The sequence below is a fragment of the Rhinatrema bivittatum genome, chromosome 3 (assembly GCF_901001135.1).
Source record: "Rhinatrema bivittatum chromosome 3, aRhiBiv1.1, whole genome shotgun sequence".
Classification (NCBI taxonomy): Eukaryota; Metazoa; Chordata; class Amphibia; order Gymnophiona; family Rhinatrematidae; genus Rhinatrema; species Rhinatrema bivittatum.
The window spans coordinates 412,101,162-412,125,874 of record NC_042617.1 but is presented as its reverse complement, the minus strand read 5'-3'; the positions used below and the strand labels follow the sequence as shown (position 1 = coordinate 412,125,874).

The 24,713-nt window shown below is 42.7% G+C and overlaps 1 protein-coding gene across 2 annotated transcripts in view; it reads right to left on the bottom strand.

Moving 5' to 3' along the window:
* Positions 1–24,713, bottom strand: part of LOC115087934 (collagen alpha-1(XXI) chain-like) — a 454,903-nt gene that overhangs the window by 335,672 nt on the left and 94,518 nt on the right. For both annotated transcript variants that reach the window (XM_029595690.1, XM_029595691.1), the window contains exons 3-4: positions 21,088–21,639; positions 2,195–2,363 (exon numbers count right to left, since the gene is read on the bottom strand). In XM_029595690.1, the coding sequence (XP_029451550.1) occupies positions 2,195–2,363; positions 21,088–21,639 (721 nt within the window). The remainder of the gene's footprint in view (positions 1–2,194; positions 2,364–21,087; positions 21,640–24,713) is intronic.

Sequence of the window (24,713 nt, the reverse complement as noted above, 5' to 3'; positions counted from 1 at the left end):
GATGCTGAGACAAATGATTGATGCTGTGAACAAAGGACAGAAACTGGGCTACATTGCAGAGAAGTAGGATATAAGAGCTATTCTTCGTCCCCGCATATTAGAACTCTGGGACTCAGATGAAGGCTATACGGTAGGGAGAAGCAGACGCATAGAGACTGCGAGGAGTTATACAGAAAGGATCCCAGCTCTACTTTTCTTTCTCTGTGCCCCTGGATTGCACAACAATCAAAAACTACAAGCAGGGAAGGTAACTTTGAAACTGGTGTGCAGGCGCATATGTGAGCACGTTTGTCGGCCTGTGCACTGCTATACAAGCCCTGTAGCCATATATGCACCCATGTTATAAAAATAGCCTTGCTGCGCGTACATGTGCGCTCAGTTTTAAGTGGATGCATGCATGTGCGTGCAAATCCCGCTTCTACTGCATAAGTAGGAAAATGTTAAAAGGGACGTGCATTGACGCCATCGATAGTTTTCCAAGTTCATTCCAAGTTTGCCCAGTTAAGAGGACTTCCAAATCTCCCTAGTTTAATAGCTTCCCTCCCTCCCTGTTAACCACAACCCTTAAAACCCCACTGATCTGCATAGTTTTTTTTGTTTTATTGCTTACATCTTATCCATAGCGGAAGTAAAGTTGTATGGCAGGGGAACCAGGTACAGTATGCATGTATGTATCCCAGCGGCTTATAAAATCTGCTCAGCGGGCACAAGCCCAACTTGTGCGCATATCTCCTGGTCTTGGCGTGCGCCAGATTTTTAAAATTCACCTTTAAGTGTTGTTTTCTTTTCTGGGACTATAGAAAGTATTTGATGATACTTTTTTGAGACAGCATGTTACCTAGAGAGTACTAATTCACATAGACAAAATCAAAAACAAAAATGACGTTTTGGGCACATGATGGTCAGGGCATGAGGCTAAATGTAAAGTTGTGTTGCGCTTAGCTGCCCATTTGATACCCTATCTCAAAATCAATTTAAATGAATCTAATCACAGTGTCAGATATGTATTCAATTTGAAATATTCTTTTTATTAAAAAAAAAAAAAAACTACATATAAAGATTTTTTTATCTACCTTTTGTTTTGAAGTTGATAGTTGTTGGTAGACTTCTATTTTCTCTCTTTTTGCAATTCTTTGCTATTTGAAAAAAATTTCACAACAGTCCTTCCTGATTTGTACCTGGGCCAAACAAGTTTTGTATAACATAACTGCCTAACTGGGCTATTCTTCTCCAGCTTGTTTTCCCAAATAGATACCTTAATTCAGGAGATACAATGTCGCCACATCACAGCATCACCAATTCTTGATGCCATATGTTGAAGGCTTACTGGGCATATGCTGTCTAAAGAGACAGCAGAACCCCTGAAAGCTACCAGATGCTCATCAGGCATATCCTTGCCACATATAATTTTCAAAGTTCTTTCACAAACAGGGTCCACACATCATAAGTTTATTGCCAAAACACATATGCACTGCTATTTGTTGGAATCCTTTCAGACACATTTTGGCATGAAAGCAAGAATGCCACAGTAAGATCCATGGCCTCCACAGAACAAGCCACTCAAAACGCATGCCTTCAGTTCAGTATCATCCAGTTGCTTCCAAGAATGATTTCCTTCTACTTCCTCAACTTACATTCTGCCTCCCTGTTTGCTTCCCTCACAATTATTGACAAAGTTATGGTCAGATAAGTAAGTAGGGAAAAAGTTTCTGGAAATATTGCCCTTTTGACTTGTTTGTGTTGGTCTATCTCATTTGAACACAATATCTTTGGTTTCTATTTTGTTATTTGTCTGCTGAGGAGCTTTCTCCCACAACCTGCCATTTCTGCTTTCCAAGCTGGAAGCATCTAGAAGATTCTCAAGGGATGGTAGATGTGGTTTCCTAGACGGTTGTAGACCTGGCAACCCGAGGAATGCTGAGTTGCTGATATATTTACAATTATACAAGCCTTGTAACCAAATAATTTTTTTTTAATGTGTACTAAAATAGTCATGATATCAAATCTTTGCCCTGAAAATCATTGAATAGAACTCATCAGATCCTGAAGTCTTGCTTACATTTGTTATTGAGAGATATTGAACTTCGTCCTATAATCTATAACTAAAGCATATTTATAATGCAAAACACATATGCACTTCCTAGGCTATCAAATAAAAACATTTTCAGTAACAAAACATAATTAAGTCTTGTACCTTGTAAGTTCTGTTAGATCGACCAATGATGTTACTTCATAAGCTTTTGTATTAGGCGAGGAACCTTCAATTCTAACAGTTTTTTTGTTTTTTATCCCTAAGCCCAAAAGAATATCAAATCCCTTTTCATCCCGGGCTGCCACAGGAATTCTTGTTGGACAAACAGATTCTGTAAAAAATTAAATATACAGATATTTACAGATCTTCATTAATATTTTAATTAGCAGATTGTGCAACTAAAATGAAAAAATGCTATTATTGCAAAAAGATATGTAATTAATATACTCTATTTTCTGGATTTCTATAAATCAAAGAATGTTATCAGTTATTTTATGTCTCAGATTGACTGAAGTCTGACAGATCAGTTAAAATAAAAATTCCTTAAAATCAACAGCAAAACATTTGTTTCTTTCTTTAAAAACATTAGCCGCTCTTATCCATAGTTCAAGTGGAATACAAATAGACATTTGTAAAACCTTGAAACATAACAAACAAATAGATAAATCGGTATGTTATAACAATTCTAAATTTGTTCAGAAAGTAGGACATGCCTATCAAAATTAACTTAACTCAAAATCAGTATAGCGGAGATTAGAAAGCCCACAAATATTTTACCCAGTGATCATCTTTGTATTTTTGTAGGAAGGTTTTTTGCATATACTGCACCTCCCCAGCTTTTTGGCCATCCACTTTTTAGGATGAGTTTCAGGGGTACAAAGAAATTGCCATTGAGCACATGCAGAGAGTCAGAGGGTTAGGAGATATTGAGAAGTAAGGAGATATTGAGAGAGTTGGTGGCAAAAGGTTAGAGAAGGAGGAAATCAATCCAGGATCTCACAGTTAAGAGGAGATTTTTGAGTAGGTCTCCCTTCCCCATCAAGAATATGAGTGAACTGTTTGAACTATTTCAATTACATCTTTAAGAAACTACACAATGGGGTAGATTTTCTAAATTTGCGCGATCACGTACTTTTGTTCGCGCACCAGGCGCGAACAAAAGTACGCTGGATTTTATAAGATACGTGCATAGCCGCGCGTATCTTATAAAATCCGGGGTCGGCGCATGCAAGGGGGTGCACATTTGTGCAACCTGCACGCGCCGAGCCCAGCGCGCGCTGCCTGTTCCCTCCGAGGCAGCTCTGATTTCGGAGTGGCCTTGGAGGGAACTTTCCTTCACCCTCCCCCCACCTTCCCCTCCCTTCCCCTACCTAACCCACCCCCCCAGTGCTATCTAAACCCCCCCTTGCCTTTGTTGGCAGATTTACTCGGACCAGCCCCAGGGTCGGGTGACGGCGCGCCGTCACCCGACCCTGGGGCTGGTCTGGAGGCCTCGACCATGCCCCTGGGCCAGCGCCATGCCCCTGGGCCCGCCCCCAAAACGCCGCGGCACGCCCCTGAAACGCCGCGTCGTTTCTGGAACACCCCCAACACGCCCCCTCCCCGCCCCTTTGACAAAGCCCCGGGTCTTACGCGCATCCCAGGGCTCTGCGCGTGCCGGCGGCCTATGCAAAATAGGCGCGCCGGCGCGCAAGGGCCCTGCGCGTGTAAATCCGCCCAGATTTACGCGAGCAGGGCCCTGCACGCCGGTGCGCCTATTTTACATAGGCCGACCGGCGCGCGCAGAGCCCCGGGACTCGCGTAAGTCCCGGGGTTCTCCGAGGGGGGCGTGTCGGGGGCGTGTCGGGGGCGTGTCGGGGGCGTGTCGGGGGCATGTCGGGGCGGTCCCGGTCGTCGTGGCGTTTTCGGGGCGTGTCGGCAGCGTTTTGGGGGCGGGTACGGGGGCATGGCTACGGCCCGGGGCGGTCCGGGGGCGTGGCCGCGCCCTCCATACCCGCCCCCAGGTCGCGGCCCGGCGCGCAAGAGGCCCGCTGGCGCGCGGGGATTTACGCCTCCCTCTGGGGGCGTAAATCCCCCGACAAAGGTAAGGTGGGGGCTTAGACAGGGCCGGGTGGGTGGGTTAGGTAGGGGAAGGGAGGGGAAGGTGAGGGGAGGGCAAAAGGAAGTTCCCTCCGAGGCCGCTCCGATTTCGGAGCGGCCTCGGAGGGAACGGGGGTAGGCTGCGCGGCTCGGCGCGCGCCGGCTATACAAAATCGATAGCCTTGCGCGCGCCGATCCAGGTTTTTAGCAGATACGCGCGGCTCCGCGTGTATCTACTAAAATCCAGCATACTTTTGTTTGCGCCTGGAGCGCAAACAAAAGTAGGCCTATTCGCGGAGTATGAAAATCCGCCCCAAAGGGCATTTAAAATCCGCCCCAATATGTTTAAGAAACAATTATTTTTACAGATACTGAGACGATCTATTACACCAATATAAGATTTATCACAAGATATTGAAGGAGCAATATGCAAGATGCCCACATAAAATAGTTTGGAGTAAATTTTCAAAGGGGTTTTGCATGTAAAAATAACATATACATACTAAATAGCATGTGCACGTGTACATGCTATTTGTAAACTTCAAGAATATGAGTGTATTTTACATTTTGCACAAAGATTTTACTGTAGAATAAATGGGATAGACTAGGGACGTTCTGGGGCAGGGTTCAGAAGATAAAATGGCAGTAAGAGATTGTAAGAGATTTGTAAGAGATATATGCATATACATTGCTGAACTTATTTGTACATTTTTACACCTGCTAATTGACTCATGTATATGAAATCGGACTTGTCTGTTGTCTGCAGTTTTTGGGTGGGTGGGTGGTTGAGTTGGAAGGGTTCAGTGGGAAGTGTTAGAGGATCTAGATGAACTGGAGATGGAATGAGTAAACTAGCAGAGGTATTAGTGAACATATGATTTCAATTAAGCACGCAAGTATTTTCAAAATGTCGTGTGTACATACTTTATAAAATACTTTCCTCTGCGGATAAATTGTGGTTATTACCCATATATGCTATATTTTTTCTGCACCTAAAAAAGGGGCATATCTTTATAAAATAGGTAGAAAAGTATATGTTTTACTGCATTGAAAATATTTGTGCAAATTGAAACATACTCACGTAGATTTGAAGCAGAGCTACACAATATTTTACAAACTGTGCAGTTCCAATCGCACAGTTTATAAAATGCTAGAATAAATCTGCACACAGCCAGTTACATTCTATTCAGCCAGATTCTACCACTTCCACATGTAAAAATGTTATTACTAATGTAAATACCTATACCTAATGTTATTCTCTTTCTTTTCTTCTCTCCTCCCAGTTCTATTACCTTGTTATTTGTAACTGCTTCCTTCTACACAAATAGGTTATTGAATTGTTTACTGTACACCCCTGTTATATGTAAACCGGCATGATGTGTTTGCAACATGAATGCCGGTATATAAAAAAAAAAAAATGATGTGTTTGCAACATGAATGCCGGTATATAAAAAAAAAAAAAAAAAAAATTTTAAATAAATAAATAAATAAAATGTGTAAATGTTGTCACATGGATAGGTTTGAAAGTTAGGCTCAATTACATTGACAATCTTCTAAAACTGGCTATAAACTTAACAGGCCTAGTCCAACATTCATGGTTGTTCTTTACACTTATGAATAGATTTTAAAAGGCCTATGCACACCAAAGCCAGGAGATTAGCATGTATTTCCAGCAAATCAGCGCCGTGCAGCTTTTAAAAAGCGGCCAAGGACGCGTGTATCTCCCAGTAAGTGCACAAATCCAAAAGGTTAAAAAATGGTCTCGGTGAGGGCGGAGTCTAGGCAGAACATGGGTGGTTCGGATCCATAAGTAAAAATGTGCGCATAACTATTTACGCACACAAACGCGTGCCGGGGTCCTCTATGGTGTAACTTTACTTCTGCTATGGAGGAGGTGTAATTAGAGAAAAAACTAGGCTACTCAGCAGGGTTTTAAGGGTCAGGGCAGATAGGGTAAAAGAAAGGCTAGTTAGCTGGGGGGGTGGGGAGAAAGTCCTATCCTTAAACTGGGCAAACTGAGAATGGACTGGGGAAATGGGTATTGGTGTTGGTGTATGTATCATATAAAATCCCCCCACTTACAGGTAGACGCGAAATTTGCATGCACCCATATAAAATGGTGTGCACATGTACGCATGTCCTGCTGATTATATAACATGCACGCATATTGGGCCGGATTTTCAAAAGGTTACGTGCGCTGGGCCTATTTTCAAAAGGCCTGGTGACGCGTGTAAAGCCCCAGGACATGTGTAAGTCCCGGGGTTTGCAAAAAGGGGCAGTCCAGGGGCGGGGCAGGGCTAGAGGCCGCCGACACAACATGCCGGGTTCCTAAAAAGGGGGTTAGGGGAGTTCCCTCCCAGTCCGCTCAATTATTCAATAGGACTGGGAGAGAACTGGGGAGGGCCCGATCGCATTGCCACACGCTTTTAAATAAAATCCCCCACCTGCGCACCAATATAAAATCTGGTGCGCACGTGCACACGGGTATCAGATTTTGTAACATGCTCGGATTTTGTAAAATCAGTGCAGCTATGTGCACCCGCCGGGAACCGCGTGCAAATGGACGCCTGCACATCCTTTTTAAAATTTACCTTTATGTTTTTCTGACTAGTTATTTCAGCAAACTCTAGTAATAACTCAGGCCAGTCACAATCAGGTACTGCATCAGTTCTTCATTTAGAATATTGATCTGCTGTTTTTGCGCTTGCAATTCCTTGTCTTATTCACTTGTGGACCTTTTTGAGGAAAGATATCTTTTGATAGAAAGTATGCTGTAATTACATGAACCTTTGATTCACGTATCCTTTTCTGCTTAGTATTCTCCTTTAGAGAAGAAGATTAATTTACCTATTCCTGTATCAATCAATGCAGCATTATTCCAACTGCAGTCTCTTCCTTTATAGAAAGGAATTAAAATTAGAATTACATTTGAACATTCTGTTACAGCCGTGGGCTACGGATCCTGATGCAGACATGGTCGCTAGCTCATGGGAGAGCGTGAGCCCCTGAACCACGGCATGACTCAGGGAGAAGCCCCAAGGCACACCGTGGGAGGTGAGAGCATGCAAGCACAGGCGGAGCAAGAACAAAGCAGGACTGGAACGCAAGGCAAGAAACTTCAGAGCAGGAACAAAGCAGGATCAGCCCTCCGCTGGACCTACATGCACCAGTGTGATCCAGCAATGCAATGCTGGTCACATGAGTAGCCCTCCGGCCACTCGGTATCCCTTTTGGACCCGCTGCTTGGGAACGACGAGTGCATGAGGCCAGATGGAGGCTGAGGGCAGGAACAAGACAAGACAGGAACTCAGGAACTAGGAAAACTTGGACGAAGACTCAGGTTACTCGGAAAACTCAGACGAAGACTCAGGTTACTCAGGAAGACTCGGACAAGGGTTGAGGTTACTCAGAAGACTCGGTCAATGATTCAGGTTACTCAGAAGGGCTCAGGCAAGGATTCAGGATTCAGACGAAAGTACTGAGTGAGAACTGCATCACAGCGCGCCCTACACAGCTGCCCATGGCTGGTCGCAGACCATGCTGAATGCAAAGCAGACTCCAGCGAGGAAGTGGGACTTGAGACAAACATGATGAAGATTCAGTAGAGACCTGCACCGGGGCGTGCCCTATACAGCCACCTGTTGCTGGTCGCAGACCACGCTGAAGCGGAGCAGGTTATGGCAGAATCTTAGGCATGGATGGAAGCAGACACAAGGGACTCCAAAGACTGGGACAGGATTCAAGACTCAGGATTCAAGACTCAGGATTCTCAGAAGCAAGGCATTAAAAACAGAAGTCTCTTGGAAGCTTGTGCAGCAGACGAAAAGAAAGCCTTGTACCACAAAGTGCCATACAAAGCCCCCCATGGGCTGGTCACGGACCATGACGGTGGCACGGCAGGAAAGGTGGATGCAAGGAATCTGAGAACTGGTTGCAGAGGCGAAGACGAAGACATCAGGACCAGGCCATCAGGAACACGGTACATCTGAAACATCAGGACTTTCAGGAACGGAACCACGGAACATCAGGACTTGGAACAGGCAACGAAGGAGCTCCAACGGAGGACAAGACCAGGAACACGGAACGAAGAGCCATCTAAACAAGTGAAGACCACGGAGGACCTTGACCCGAAGAGGAACACAGACAACTGTGGATTCTGGATCCGAAGGCCCCGAGGAACAGGAATTGAGCCCTTTTATAGGGCTAAAGCAGGAAATGGAGTGAAGAAGACTTCTGGTGGGGCTGCGGGCTTTTCCCGCCAATGGCCTTTTAAATATAGTAAAGAGGCATGTGCCGGCACCTAGAGGAGGGCCCAGAGAGTGGAGCAGGACCGAGGGCAGTGGCGGCCTCCAGGTCACAAGGAAGAGGAGACAGGCTGCACCAGCAGCATCCCTGCCGCAAGAAGAGGAGGCAGGAAGCGGCAACAGCGGCTTCCCACTGCTCGACAAGAGGATCCTGGCAGTGGCTCAGGGCCACAAAGATGGATGCTGGCGGCACACGGCCGCAAAGAGGCAGAGTCCCGGTAGCAGCGCCACGCTGAAGGAGTGAAGGGACGGCAGCGGCATGGACCAGAGGCAGCCTAGGCCGCAGAAAGGCAGTGGCGCGGCATTGGGCCACTGGCGACTCCACACCGCCAGAGCAGCGCCTTGGCAGCGGCATCAGGCTATGAAGACAGTCAGCGGCATGGGGTAAGGGCCTGATCGTGGAATGGGCTCCACAAGCAGGATTGTAACATGTTCATAAAGATAACTGAGTTGGTCTGTGACCCTGCAGTTTCCATGTGAGAGGTTGAGTAAAAGACACAGCAGCATAGAATACTGCTATTAGCATTGTGCCCCCGCTACTGACATGTTTATTCACTGGCTCTTTAGTTAGTATAAATGGCAAATATCCGCAAGCAAAATTTCCTTTTTACCAGTTTCAAATGCAAGAGTTTCAGAACTGCTATTACATCTTCATTACGCACCATCGTTTCACGCGACAAATTTCAAGTTTGCCACACTTAAATGTCTCTATTCATAAAAATAGGATTATGGCCAAGGCCAACTGTAAATCCATCTATTAGCTCTGATACAAATTTGCATTTGGTCTCTGGATTTCATCTATAGTGCCTCAGTATATGAAGATCACGAACATCACAGAAGATACATAGTAACATAAACAGAGAAACACAGAAATGACGGCAGAAAAAGACCAATCGGCCCATCCAGTCTGCCCAGCAAGCTCCCACACATATTTTCCCATATGTATCTGTCTCACTAAACCAATTTTGACCTTGTCCCAAAATGATAAGATGATTGAAATACTATATCTTTCTTCTATCTTCATGTTTCACTCTAATTTCTATTGCTTTTGGAAAACATGGATTTGAGATGAATGGATAGCTCAGATAACTTGGAAAAAAGTTACAATATTTATCAATGAATTTCAAAAGCAGACATTATTGTAAATAGATTTCATATGTGAAGTTAAACATGTTGATCTCTTCAGAGCACCAGGCTTCCACATGTGGAACTATGCAGTGATGAAGTGCAGGAAAAGGGGAATGCTGCAACTAATGGCCCTTACCTAAAGAAAATAATTGACAGGCTTTCTATTTAATACAATTATTTTTTTGAATAATTAATATTTCTATTTTGATTGTCTTAATTTATGTTTTTGGAGAAAGAAACTGGAAAATTACCATGGGCACAATAATAACTCCAAGAATTACTGCAATTCCTGCCAAAATTGAATTGGGACAGCCAAACTGCAAAGTTATAGGAAATTACCATTTATGTATAATCATATCTATTATGTATAATATATCATGCTTAATGTATACTGTATTAAATTAAGATAAATTAATGTCACTCTTTGTAAGCTGCTCATAACAAAGATTCAGATAATGTGGTGTAGTATAAGCAGCCTGTGCTTAAAGCAACTGCAAGTATTTTAATTATTTTGTATGAGAGTAGAACTCAAGCTGCTTTTTAATTCTGTTCAGGAAGCAGGAAATGGAGTTCCCAGAAAGCCCTAGATCTGTGCTGCTGCCAGCTGATAGTGTCATTCTTTGGGAAAAAAGAACTGTATCCTACACTCAGGGAAGGCCTTCTGGAAGACAAGAAGTTCTAGGATGCTGATTAGGCCAGAGAGGCCTGTAGTATATATAAGAAGCCTGACACAACTCAGTCCTAGAGTGACAACTATTACAGCTATACAGGGTAATGCATCAAAATGTGTTTAGGCCTTAACGCATGCGAAAAGTATAAATTCACGTGGTGTGATTGCAAATTTTTGAGGTGAGCAGGATTGGGGGATGAGTTTGGGAGGGTTTTAGTTAAATTAGGGGCCATATCACACGGTTTTAATGCCATATATCTTGCTGACTCACAAGATAAATTATTATTTAAGAAAGCAGACAAAAAACAACTAAAAACACATCTATTTGAAATTGCTTTTTTCCCACCTAATGTGAGCAAATGCAGCATATTTTTTGTTATTTTGTTGTTATTTTTATTATTTTAATTTGTTTTATCTTTTTAAAAATATTTTATTTGTGGCTATTGTATGTCATTGTGATTTTATAATGTAGAAATTTGTTATCTATTAAATTATTATGCATTAATTAATTGTAAGCTGCTCAGAACTTTAGATTTTGCAGCATATACATTTTATAAAATAAATTGATAATTCTGGATAACTTTGCCCCACCCATAAATGCCTAAGGAGCACCTCCAATTTTTCTGACTAAATTTTGCCTGGCTACAGACTTACCTGGGCAAAATTTAGCCCATGAGAGGGGCAGAAAATTTAAACCTCATGCTTTATTTGGATAACTCAAGAGTTGCACAGGTAAACCTCTTTCAATATGGACATTTGAGTATTTAGGATTTCAAAGGATGAAACTCTAAACCAGTCACAAGGAGGTCAATATTCAAAATACATTTAGCACTATTTAGCCACATAAGTACAGCTAATGCAATTAAGTAGTAGCCACTGAATATGCACCTATGTTCAGCAGCCACCATTTAGCCACATAAGTCACTTATGCGGCTAAAAGGTTATCTGCATAAGTTGTGGGCATATACTGGGTAGATTGGGGCAGAACGAATTAGCCGTCTAAGTTATGTGCCTAATTATTGATATTCAGTCTTAGCCACATAAGTTATATGGCTAAATTAGACCTGCCATAGGGCAGGTTATAGCTTATATTACTAAGCGTAGATATAGTGCTTATCCTACGTAACAAACCAAAAAATCCCCAGCACCTCTAATTTCTTCTGGAATATTAATTGACAAACACTCCCAACTCCACATTATATCCAGTATAGATGTTATTGAAATTATTTACTTGTGGATTCTTATTTATTATTGCAATAAGCTTTTTACTCTAAAATGTCTTAAGTTTTTGAAAGAAAGATTTTTTTCAGTGAGCGTTTGGTGAGCATAAGTTCTTGCTCTTTTGAGATGGAGGAATAGCAGAAGCACTATTGCTCAAACAAATCTAGAAAAGATGTTCTTTATAAAGAGTGTTGGGTAAGAACATACGGTGGAGCATAACATTCGAAAGACGCTGACAGCAGGTTAAAAGAACGCTGGAATTTAAGCGAGGGTGAATGAAAGATGGATGCTTGATGGATCGGTGTAAAGTAGTCCATATGGAAGAAACAGCTTGAAAGATAAGTAATTTCTGACTATATAGTAGAACATATACATCCCCTGAGGAACGACCCCGTCGGGTCAGAATCGAGGCCTTGTCGGGTAGATAACAATGGGTGGACAATGACACCTTCAAGATAAGTCGGTTTTGGTTGTTATATGGACTTAAACTGCCTGTCTTACGCTCTGAGAACAATTGAAACACTTAAAAAAATTCCATAAAAAACAGGAGTTTTTTTAATACTCACAGGGGTAGATTTTATAAATGTACGCGCGGGCATACTTTTGTTCGTGCACCAGGCACGAACAAAAGTACGCTGGATTTTATAAGATACACGCGTAGCCGCGCGTATCTTATAAAATCCGGGGTCAGCATGCGCAAGGGGGTGCACATTTGTGGAACCTGCGTGCGCCGAGCCCAGCGCGTGCTGCCTGTTCCCTCCGAGGCCACTCCGAAATCGTATCGCGTATCGTACGCATATCGTACGCGTGTACCCCTTTGAAAATCTACCCCACAGTGCACATTTCATATAAAATTCAAAAAATATTAAGGACGGAGGTGGATTGTTCATGATTAAAACACTTGATACATTACAAGGAAGTAATGTCATGAGAACATTTATGAAACTTTCCACTTTCTCCTTTAAAAATTTATGTGCTGAAAAAAATTTCTTTCTTTTGAAAAACTTGTTTAAGACATTTTAGAATAAAAGCTTATTGCAATAATAAATAAGAATCTACAAGTAAATAATTTCAATAACATCTATACTGGATACATTGTGGAGTTGTAAGCGTAGATATATACATGTATATTCAATGGCTTTTCCGAGCTGCTGAATATCATGTCTAAGGGCAGGCTTCATCATACTTCGCGGAATGATGAATCCCACAAAAAAGGGGGCGGAGGGGCAAAGGGGGCCGGGTCTGTGAAAGGCCGTGGCCGTTCGCACCACAGCGATGCGATTTCGCCGGCCGCGGTGGGGCCAGCTGCAGCCTTTTGCAGCAAATAGCAAAACGTAAAAGGTGTAGCTATTCGCCACACTACTGCCGGCGATAATGTTCCTCACATTATCGCCGGCAGCGGTTCCAAGGCCGACTCCTCCCCCTCCCCGCCCCGACTCCTCCCCTTCCCCTAATTTACATTATATTGCATGTGAAAAGGCCCTTTTCGCAGCGATATAGCCTTATCGCGTACCTAACGCACACGATAAAGCTTTAGTAAATAACCCCCTAAGTTAGCTAGCTAAGAAAAATGACTAACATTTGAATATCTACAATTAGTCTTTTATCTTCTATTTACCTGTTTAAAGATCATGGAACTAAAATTATAAATAATTATAAGAAATCACCAACTTGCCCTGCACCAAACAATTGAGTCTGTGGACTACTTCTTGGCTGCTTTGAATTCTCCATTGATGAATCAAGGGAGATTTATAGAGTGCAGGAAGTGTCCTTACCATATTATCTTTGAGGTCAATATTCAAAGGACTTGAAAAGACAGCTAAGTAATTATTTGGCCAGTTAGATCAAAGCCTATGAAACTGACTAGGTTCGGTGGCTAAATTTAGCTCCCTAAGATACAATAGGGATGAAGTTAGATCACAGGGAGAATTTTAAGTATTCAATATTAATATTCAGCATTGACCTAACTTGGTCAGTCAAATCTTGGTGTTGGCCAGCCACCCTCCATCACTCCCAATTGGAATGTGAAAAAGAAAGCTTGTTACTCTTTCTGCACTGCATCCCTCCCTCCTTCCCACCTCACTGTAATTTACTTTCTTTTTTCTTTTTATAAAAATAGTGAACCTGATTTCCCTTGCCTCCCTCCCACCAGACTATAAAATGTTACATGTCCCTGCCCACCAATCTCCCCTTCCTTTTGATCTACCTGCTGTAAAAATATTTTAGAAAATGCCTCTGTGGCCATATCCCCTCCCTCTGGGTTTCCTCTCTTCCTAAAACATTTAAAATATGTCACCCAGGCATTGCCCCTCCCTCCTGGTCGCCCCACTGTCAAAACTATTTTTAAAATGTTCTCACAGTCACTACCTTCTCTCCAGATCTTTTGGCTATAAAAAAAAAAAAAAGAAAAATCCCAGATCAGCCCCACAACCTGATCTGGGATCAGGTTGTGGGGCTGATCTTTAAGGAAGATGTGGCTAGATCTCTGTGGCCGGTCCCTTAAGTTAGTTTGAGGTAGTTTCCGGTATATTCCCTCACATACTCTCCCCCTCAGTTCAGCCTTGGCAGGACAGTACACATCACTTGACAGGACATCCACATTGTCATTCCCCCTTCCTACCCTATGCTGGATCTTGTAATTGAAGGGCTATGGGGTCTGAAACCAGCTCATCACCCTCACATTGGACTCCTTGATCTATTCATCCATAGAAGCAGTTGATGGTCCATTATGAGTGTGAACTGCCATCCCAACAGGTAACAGCACAAGGCATGCCAAGGCCTCTTTCTCAACTGTTGAGGAAAGTCTCTCGCATGGCAATAGCTTCTGGCAAATGTATGGCACAGGATGACCTCAGCCATTCTTCTCCTCAACTAAGATGGCTCCCAAACTGACCTCTGAGGCATCAGTCTGCACCGTGAAGAGTTTGATGAATTCCAGGTTTATCAGGACTGGTTCAGATCATAATTGCCTCCTTCAGGACTCTGAAGGCTTCCTCTGACCACTGGACCTTCTCTGGTATTGTCTTTACCAACAACCTTGTGAGAGGTTCTGCCTTCTCTGAGTAATTGGGCATAAACCTTCTGTAATATCCTGCAAGGCCTAGGAATGCTCTCACTTTTGCTTTAGTTTGTGGAACTGGTACTTGAGTGATCGCCTCAATCTTCCTGGTCTGTGGATGGACCTTGCCCTTCCCCAAGGTGTAGCCAACACATTGGTCCTCTTGCCCTCCCAGCAAGCACTTCTTCATTTTATCTGTTAGTCCTGATTTCTTCAAACTGGTTAGCATGGCCTCAGCTTTAATTCTTAGTGGAACGCAGGATTTGGTGAGAGAGGTAACAGTGATGGGGACACTTGGCAATAGTGATCATAACATGATCAAATTTAAACTAATAACTGGAAGGGGGACAATATATAAATCTATGGATCTAACACTACATTTTCAAAAGGGAAACTTTGAGAAAATGAGAAAAATAGAAAAAAACTGAAAGGTGCAACTGCAAAGGTTAAAAGTGTACAAAAGGCAAGGACATTGTTTAAAAATACAATCCTAGAAGCATAGTCCAGATGTCTTCCATGCATTAAAAAAGGTGGAAGAAAGGCAAAAGGATTCCTGACCTGGTTAAAAGGTGAGGTGAAAAAGGCAATTTTAGCCAAAAAACCTTCAAAAATTTGAAGAAGGATCCATATGAAGAAAATAGGAAAAATCATAAGCATTGTCAAGTTAAGTGTAAAACATTTATAAGGCAGGCTAAGAGATAATTTGAAATGAAGTTGGCCATAAGGCAAAAACTCATAATAAAAACTTTAAAAAATATATCTGAAGCAATAAACCTGTGAGGGAGTCGGTTGGACCGTTAGATGACCGAGGGGTTAAAGGGGCTCTTAGGGAAGATAAGGCCATTGCAGAAAGACTAAATGAATTCTTTGCTTCTGTGTTTACTAATGAAGATGTTGGGGAAACAGATGGCAACAGAAAACAAGACAACTCACTGTCAGGCCGATACAGTACAGTGTGCAGGTTAACAGTGCGCTCCGATGGAGCGCACTGTTAACCTGCATTTGGACGCGCGCTTTCGACACGCTAGCTTTACCCCTTATTCAGTAAGTGTAAAGCTGCACATTTTACTTTCTGTATCGTGCGGGAATGACTAATAGGGCCATCAACATGCATTTGCATGTTGCAGGCGCTATTAGTCTCGGGGGGTAGGCGCGCGTTTTCTACGCGCTAGCTTTACTCCTTATTCAGTAAGGAGTAATAACGCGTCGAAAATGCGAGTCCAACCCCACCCCCCACCCCCCCCACTCTCCCGCGAACTTTACTGTATCGGCCTGTCAGTAATCACTATAAAGAACCTCCAACTAGACAGCAACAACACCAAACACCTGACATACCCTCAAAGAGGCAGCTGCAGGAAGCCTGTATATATAAACTGAAAAACCTAATGCACCACACATTCATTTATGCTAGCCGCATAAAATGACGCATCACGTGCTGACACAATGCCGCGTATCTTATTTACCTATGCATTGCAGCAGGCTGGAAATTTCCTAACCACACCCTTTTTTATCACAGGCACTAAGGGGGTCATTTTCCAAGGTGTTAACGCGAGAGATAAATTCACTAACGCGATTTGTGAATGCAAATTCGTAATTTAATATACAGGGGGCGGAGTATATGTAAAATAGGTAGAGAGAGAGAGAGAGAGAGAGGAGAGAGAGAGAGAGAGAGAGAGAGAGAGAGAGAGAGAGAGAGAGAGAGAGAGAGAGAGAGAGAGGAGAGAGAGAGAGAGAGACTTGCTATAGTGCCTATGCCCTAGACAGGTATTTGTATCCCTATGGGAGGGCCACCTAGTAACTCGAGGTGGGGATTAGGTATGAGCGTAGGGGGTTGGGGGGCCACTTTCCACATTCAACATGAGACGTACGGAAAGAACAGTGGTCTCTAGTGAAGATTGCTGGCCGTCGGAGTTAGGAAACTCACTCCAAGAAGAGATTTGGGCAACGTTCTCTCCACCTAGCTTGATGGACACTCTACCTGGGCAACAACAAGCTAGGTGGAGAGAACGTTGCCCAAATCTCTTCTTGGAGTGAGTTTCCTCACTCCGAAGGCCAGCAAATCTTCACTAGAGATCACTGTTCTTTCCGTACGTCTCATGTTGAATGTGAAAGTGGCCCCAACCCCCTACGCTCATACCTAATCCCCACCTCGAGTTACTAGGTGGCCCTCCCATAGGGATAGAAATACCTGTCTAGGGCATAGACACTATAGCATCTCTCTCTCTCTCTCTCCCTCCTCCCTAGACAATTGCTTGGTTTCATATAACATGTTGCTTGTGGAAATAGGCTGTTTGGACACTTTTGTGTACTGCAAAGATTCATTGGTTGTTTTATCGCGGTGCACGATGTTTTCGCGATTTGCGAATCCATTTCCGCAAATGGCGAAAACATCGCGTGACGTGATGTTTTCCCGCTGCACGAAAAATGCCTTATTTGCATGGGACACGCCCCCTCATGCGTTACCACTGCGATATTGGAAAATGAGGCCCTTAGTGAGTTACACGTCTGCAGCCATGGGAAAAGTCAAAGTCCACCAGGGATCACCAAATGGAGACCAGAGTCTCTCTGGGAGGTCCAAGGGGAAGACTTAACACTATGAACAAGTCTAATGTCCAAACTGATGTTGATTCCAAAATTAAATGTATTTGTAAATAATTAAGCTCTAGAATTTGTTGCCAGAGGATGTGGTTAGTGCAGTTAATGGTAGATTTTAAACATGCAGGCGGCGCGTGCAAGGGGGGGTAAAATTTTGCAAAATATACGCAGCAATGAGATTGGGGGTCCCCCCAGTTTCCTCCCAGTCCACTCCAATTTAGGAGTGGACTGGGAGGGAACTTTTCTACCCTCTACCCGAACCTCCCTTCCCCTTCCCCTCTCCTCCCCACTCTCGAAATACCCGTTTTTTTTTTTAACTTTTATTCTTCAAGTTACTTCAGGGCCCGACCTGTGAGGCTCTGGGACAGGTATGAATGGTGCCGTCCTAGCCCGCCCACCCCCCCCCCCCTGCCCCGGTCTGCCCTGCCCATTCCTACCCCCTGGCCTGCCCATTTGTCAGGGCCCGGCACTTATGCACGTATCACCACTTACGCGCATGGCCAGGCTCTCTTTAAAAATGCGCACAGGACCCGGCCTCTCATGTAAATGGCGATTTCTATGCGCATGGCTAATTTAAAATCCAGCTGTTAGTGTAGCTGGTTTTAAAAAAGGTTTGGATAAGTTCTTGGAGAAGTCCATTAACGCCTATTAATCAAGTTGACTTAGGGAATGGCCTCTGCTATTACTGGCATCAGTGGCATGAGATCGTCTTAGTGTTTGGGTACTTGGTTCTTGTGGCCTGGTTTGGCCTCTGTTGAAACAGGATACTGGGTTTGGTGGACCCTTGGTCTGACCCAGCATGGCAATTTCTTATGTTCTTAAATAGAAAGAACAGACAGAAAAAGAATTGTAAAATCTTAAATTGAATAACTGGATACAGTCCCACAAACAAATGAAACAGATTCAATAATTTTTCACACTTCTCTGAGCAGGAGGAATCCTACTCACATGCTACCTTACCCCCAAGTCCTTCGGGGTAACATCCTTCTTAGACAGTTCTTGTACTGGAGCTTTCTCAGACAAGGGTTTTACCCTTTTTCTTAATAGGGTATCTTCCATCTGGTAAGCCACAGATTCTTCTCAGCTTGGAATCTTTCTTATTTCTTGCTGCAGAAATCCTGGGATGCCTCACATGCCCTGTTTCTTTTCAGGACTCACAAAACAACAATAGTTGCCTGGGGGCATATTATATAGACTCTCTCTAACCCCAATCCATTCCCCATGGAGGGAATGCCTTGTACATTACCTCATCCTTTACAGCACCAAACTCTCACATCACTTTTCTCTCCCTCCCCTAAACAGGAAGGATAATTGCAAAGCATACAGCCCTGCAGTTTGCCTGAGCTCTTTCCTCTAAATAAACTCTAAGAGAGTGGGAACCCTCTATAACACACTCCACTAATTATCTAGAACATGTTAGTGACCTTAGGTAGGGTTACACATATATGCATGCACATGGGCACTCAAAGTGTTTTATAACCCACACATATCGTATACACATGTGTTATAAAATATATGTAATTCTTCCCTGAAACATTTGCACATATGTAAATAATACATGTGAACAGATATTCAAGTTAGCTGAATAAGTTCCAATTTATCCAGCTCAGCATCAGCTTTGCTGCTTCTTAATCGGATATGTCTTAAAAAGTGTTACTCATCTGGCTAAAATAGCTAGATAAGTCTCAAATAGTACTACTTATCCAGATAAGTAAAATAGCTGGATAAGTCCAAATAGTTATATTTTTCCAGTTAAGTAGCTCTATTTGAGACTTATCCAGCTATCTTACTTAGTACCTGATTCACTAACGGTTTTTCACATAGATGCAAAATGGGAGAAAAGCCTTAATGAATCTGACCCTTTGCTGGATAATTAGCACATGTTAAGACTTATCCAGCTAAGTGGTACTGAACTGCTATAAGCATATTTTTTTTACTTTAAATTTTTTACATATACATGTAGAGATTTTCATGCAAAATTGAAGTAGCACTTCCCCAGGGTAAGTTGTTTTTTATACTTCTTGAAGGTTTCCTTCCCAAGTCCATCAAAAAGGGCTCTGTTCAACTGATACTCAAAAATCATTCCACTGATCCCAATGCCCTATCTAGCTATTGACCTAACTCGACTTTATTTCTCTCCAAAATTCTTGAAAATATAGTAAACAAACAACTGACCAATTAGCCTGAAGACAATGCACTGTTAAAGCCTAATCAATGTGGTTTCCAAAAAATACCAAAGGGTTCTGAAACCCTTCTCTTCTCAGTCATCGATATTCTGTGGCATGGCTTTGATTGTAGTCAAAGTTACATCATGGGCCTTCTTGACATTTCAGCCACATTTGATACTATCAACCATAGTATATTGACGACATGACTTGCAGAGATTGGTATATTTATTTATTTTATTTATTTATACCTTTTTTATACAGACCTTCATGATACAATCATATCAAATTGGTTTACATGGAACGGGGATTAACAACAATAACGAAGAAGATATCTCTGGTACTGTCTTAAATTGGTTTTCATCATATCTATAAGATTGCTCTCAGCAGATCCAGATTAACTGTTGATCATCAAAGTGGACCTCTATCAACACCAGAGTCCCCCAAGGGTTAGTTGGTGGTTTGGGTCTTAACTTTTGTAACTATGCAGACAATATCCAATTGTTCTTTCAGTTATTAACTCAATACTAATAATTTAAAACACCTACAGATCTATTTTGCTGCATCAACAAATGGTTATTTCACAACTGTCTTACCCTTAATATTTCAAAAACTGAAATAATCTGACATGGCAATCTCTTACTGAAGAGTTACCTAAGTTCAGTTTTGGTAACCATACAATTACAATCTCTTCATATGTTCGCAATTTAGGTGTACTAGATACTAATTTCAACATGAAAACGCACATTCACAAATTATTAAAAATTGGTTACTACAAACTACATATGCTACACAGATTTAAACCTCTCTTAGAACCTTCCAACTTCAGAACTGTGCTATAACAATTGCTCTTTTCAATTATTGCAACTTCCTAGTGATGGGTCTACCTGAATATGCAATAAGAGTGCTCATCTATTAAAAAAAAGGCAGCTCATACATTGACTGGCAGTTCAACATATCACCATATCACTCCCATTCTCTCTATACCCCACTGGCAACCTATTTTAGGATTCAATATAAAGTATTGACAATTAGGTATACAATTATTTTTAATAAGGACACCCTGTGGTAAGGTGCAGCTCTCCATGTTTAAACCCTACAAAGAACTCTCAGACCAGCCTACAAAGCTTACTAGTTATCCTTAGTTTACACCAGGCACAACTGGGCAAATTATGAGAGTGTGCAGTCTTGGAGATTGGTCCCATATTATGGAAATCATTATCAGAACAACTCTAGCTTACAAATGATACTAAGGAATTCAAAAAGAATCTAAAAACCTGATTTTTCAAACAGGCATTTCTGAATTGACTGTGTGATCCACTGCATAGTTCATGAGAGTGCCTCTTCTTTAAACAGCATGCTGTTGATATATTGAGCAGTCCAATTTAATCTGTATGCTCTGTTTCTGTTGTAATTTTAGTTTTATGTTGTATGTTACCTACTATTATGAATGTTTTTTTAACTATGTAACTCACCATGATCTTTGGAACGGCAGGTGATACATTCTTTTAAATAAATAGATATTAAAAATAAATAAACGTAAGTCCACAAATTTTCTAATATATGCACATGAGTGTGTTAATTTTTGCATGCATAATATTTTGAAAATTCACCTGAAAGGTTATGTAAAATTAAGAAAACAAATTAAAATTAAATAACAATGAGCGGTTTAGCATTAATATTAGGAAAAGGGGAGTGTATTTAACAGGAGAATCTGAATATCTGATATTATATTCTTAACATGCAGTTCATGGGGAACAATAACTGGCAAGTATTGCAATAAATGGAACTTGTACTGTCCACTCTATAAATAAATATTAAATATTAAACTTTACCTTCACAAAGCTTTTGCTTTATTACTTCTCTGATTCTGGATATTGCAATGTAGTCTTCAACATAAAATACATATGTAGATGAAGGCTTGTTGGCAATAGCTCTGAGCTCACCCTCTTCAATTTCATTACCCACTCCAATTGCAAATAAAGTGATGTGGTTTTTTCTTGCTTCCTCTGCTGCATCTTTCACCTCATCCTGGGACTTGCCATCAGTGAGGACGATAGCTGTTTTAGTCAGAGGTCGTAAGGCTCTAGCAAACACATGTTCAACAGAAAATTTAATTGCATTTCCAGTTCTAGTATTTCCACCTAAATATTCTATGAGCTCCATTCCTCTGATGAGGTTTTCACTGGAGTCATGACTTCCAAGGGGGATTTCAAGCGTAGGGTAATCGCTGAACTGGACTACCCCGACTTGAGTAAATTTGGGCCCGATGTCAAAATTGCTTGAAATGTTAACAATCCATTTTTTGACTATTTCAAAATTCTCTGGACCAACACTCCAAGATCCATCCAAGATGAAAACCAAGTCAGCTGGGGCAGTTCTGCAACCTGGAATAAATATAGATAAAAACAACACTTTTAACGTAATATATACTTAGTTACATTCAGGGTTAAATATTATTTGATATATTCATTATTTAATTCATTTGTTGCACCTGTTACAATTATAGGGGCATTTCTCAAACTGCCTGCATTTGTGTAAAGTGCACAGATACTTGTTACGTGCCTTGTTTGCAAAAATTTTCAAAAGAGAAAAATATGCATACTTGACCTTTGAAAACTGCCACTGGGTACAAACTATCCACAGATGCTTGAAACTGTGTTTTTTGCAGATAGAATTTTGCTGGAAAAACATTCATATAGATTTAAAAATGCAACCTACATGCGTATTTCCCCTCCTCCTACCTACCCCCCCCCCCCCCACACACACACACACACACACATATACACACACATCCACCAGAATGCCTTCCTCTGAATGCAGCAAAAAGTATGTGCATTGGTGCATTCTGGAACAGCCCCTGTATTTTTAGACGCATTGAAAGAAGGTAATTTTCAGTTAGCTGATTTAGGGGGTTATTTTCTAAGGGCTTATCGCATGCAAATTAGATTGGGGTGGAGTTGGGGCAGGGAGGGGCGGAATCGAGGCGGGAGGGGGTGGACTCAGTGGTGGCTTCGCTGCCGGTGATAATGTTACTAACATTATCGTCGGCAGTAGCGCGCCGAATAGCACCACCTTTCACGGTGGCACTATTCGGTAAAGCCAGCAGCCGGCGCACTGCGGCCACCGAAATCACACCGCCATGGTGCGAAGGCTGCGGGCTTTCGCAAGCCTGCCCCCCTTCGCCTCCCCCTCGCCCCCTGTTTTCACAGGATTCATCATTCTGCGAAGAATGATAAATCCAGGACTTAGGTAAAAACAATTTTTTTACCCATGTAAAATGGCTATGAAATGTGCCCACTAAAGACATTAATGTGTTGTAATAATCCAATTGTTATCCTTAGATCATTTTTTCTAAGTCAGTTGCTGCTGGAACTAGTTCAGCATTGAAGTTTCTCATATTTTTCTCAAGTTATCTCGATCAGAAAGAATCACTACATGCTACACACTATACAAAAATATAATTTACATAGCAACATATAGAAACATAAAATAGAATAGCAGATAAGAATCACTCGGCCCATCTAATTTGCCCAATTTCATTCTAGGTACAATGCCAGAGACCTCTTTAATATCAGACTTTCCCCTCCATTCTTCAGAACAAGGGCTTGATTGCAGAGTCAGAGTGAAACATTTTTAGGCCATAAGCTATGTTGAGTTTGAGAGGACCCACCCCAAAAAATGTAAAATTTTAAACTTTATAATTTTTTGTATTTAGAGGCCCTCTCATTATCCGAGGCCCTAAATTATAACTTTGTAGCTGGTGCCTAAATCTGACACTCATCCTCTGTGCTTTTTCCTTCCTTTCATGAATTATATTACCATTTTTATCTCTCTCTACCACCTCAAAGGAGAGGACATTCCATGTATCCACCATCCTTTCCAAGAAGAAATATTTTTTAACATTGCTCCTAAATCTAACCCCCCCTCCCCAGGAGCTTCATTTCATGACCGTCGTTCCATGTAGACTATGTGAGCGGGTTCTCGAATGGGCCCATGACTCTAAGCTGGCTGGACATCCAGGCCATGCCAGAACCCTCGAGATGTTGCGGAGATTCTATTGGTGGCCCAGTATGGTGCAAGACTCCCGCAACTACGTAGATTCATGCCCCGTCTGTGCCCAACAGAAACCCCCTACAGGGCGTCCATGGAGGTCTCCTTCAACTGCTTCCAGTTCCTACAGAACCTTGGTCAAGTAAATCCACGGATTTTATCACAGACCTTCCACCATCACAGAACAATACCGTGATCTGGGTTATCATTGACCGTTTCTCTAAAATGGGTCACTTCATCCCCCTGAGAAACCTTCCGTCAGCCCCAGAGTTGGCTAAATTGTTTCTAAAACATGTCTTACATCTCCATGGTCTCCTAAAAGAGATTATCTCAGACCGAGAACCACAGTTCACGGCAAGATACTGGCACTCTTTATGTAAAAAGTTCAACATCACCTTGAATTTTACGTCGGCCTATCACCCCCAGGCCAACAGCCAAGGAGAAAGAACCAATCAGACCCTGAAGACTTTCCTCCACTCCTATGTGAACGACCAACAGGACATCTGGTCCAATCTGCTGCCTTGGGCAGAATTGTCGCATAATACCCACATTTCTGCTGCCACAGATGTATCGCCATTTTCCGTGGTGTTTGGTCGACAACCACGCTTATTGCTACCAGTACCCCTCTCTGTTCCCTCACCAGCCACTTAGTTCTTGGCCCACACCATTCATCAGGTGTGAAACCAAGTCAAGGAATGCCTCAACCAGGCTGCCGAATGTTCCAAACAGACTTCAGATGCCCACAGTCATCCCGCTCCACTCTTCCGTCCTGGCCAGAAAGTGTGGCTAAGCACTCATCATATAAGACTGCAACTCCCTTCACACCGCCTGCCACTGAAGTTCATCAGCCCATTCCCAGTCCTACGGAGAGTGGGAGCAGTGTCCTACCAATTACAACTGCCACGTGCCATGGGCATTCATAACACCTTCTATGTTTCCTATTGAAGCCGCTAGTCTTATCCTGGCCTTCTCGAAGAGATCCGTCACCACCCCAGATCTCCACTGAACCTAATACGACTCTTTAGGTAAGTCCTCGATGTCCTCAGCGTCAAGGCAGATGGGAATACCTCTTATCCTGGGAGGGTTATGGAGCTGAGGAGAACTCATGGGAATCTTTCCACAATATACTTGACAAGGATCTCCTTAGAGCCTTCCACAGGGCTTACCCTGAAAAACCTCGCCCACGTAGAGGGAGGCCTAGAAGGGGGGGTACTGTTGTGCACCCTGTCCGCGCTCGCCCCTCACACGGGTCTGCTCACCTTTCCAACTCCACTGTAGGTCCCGGGTCGGACTCCCTGGCAGCTGCTGCAAGTTCCTCCAGGCCTCGGCGTCCCGCGGCGGTGGTCGCTGGGCCTTCCTCAGTGCACCAGGCCTCACGGTGGGGCTCGGCATCCTCCGTGGCATCAGC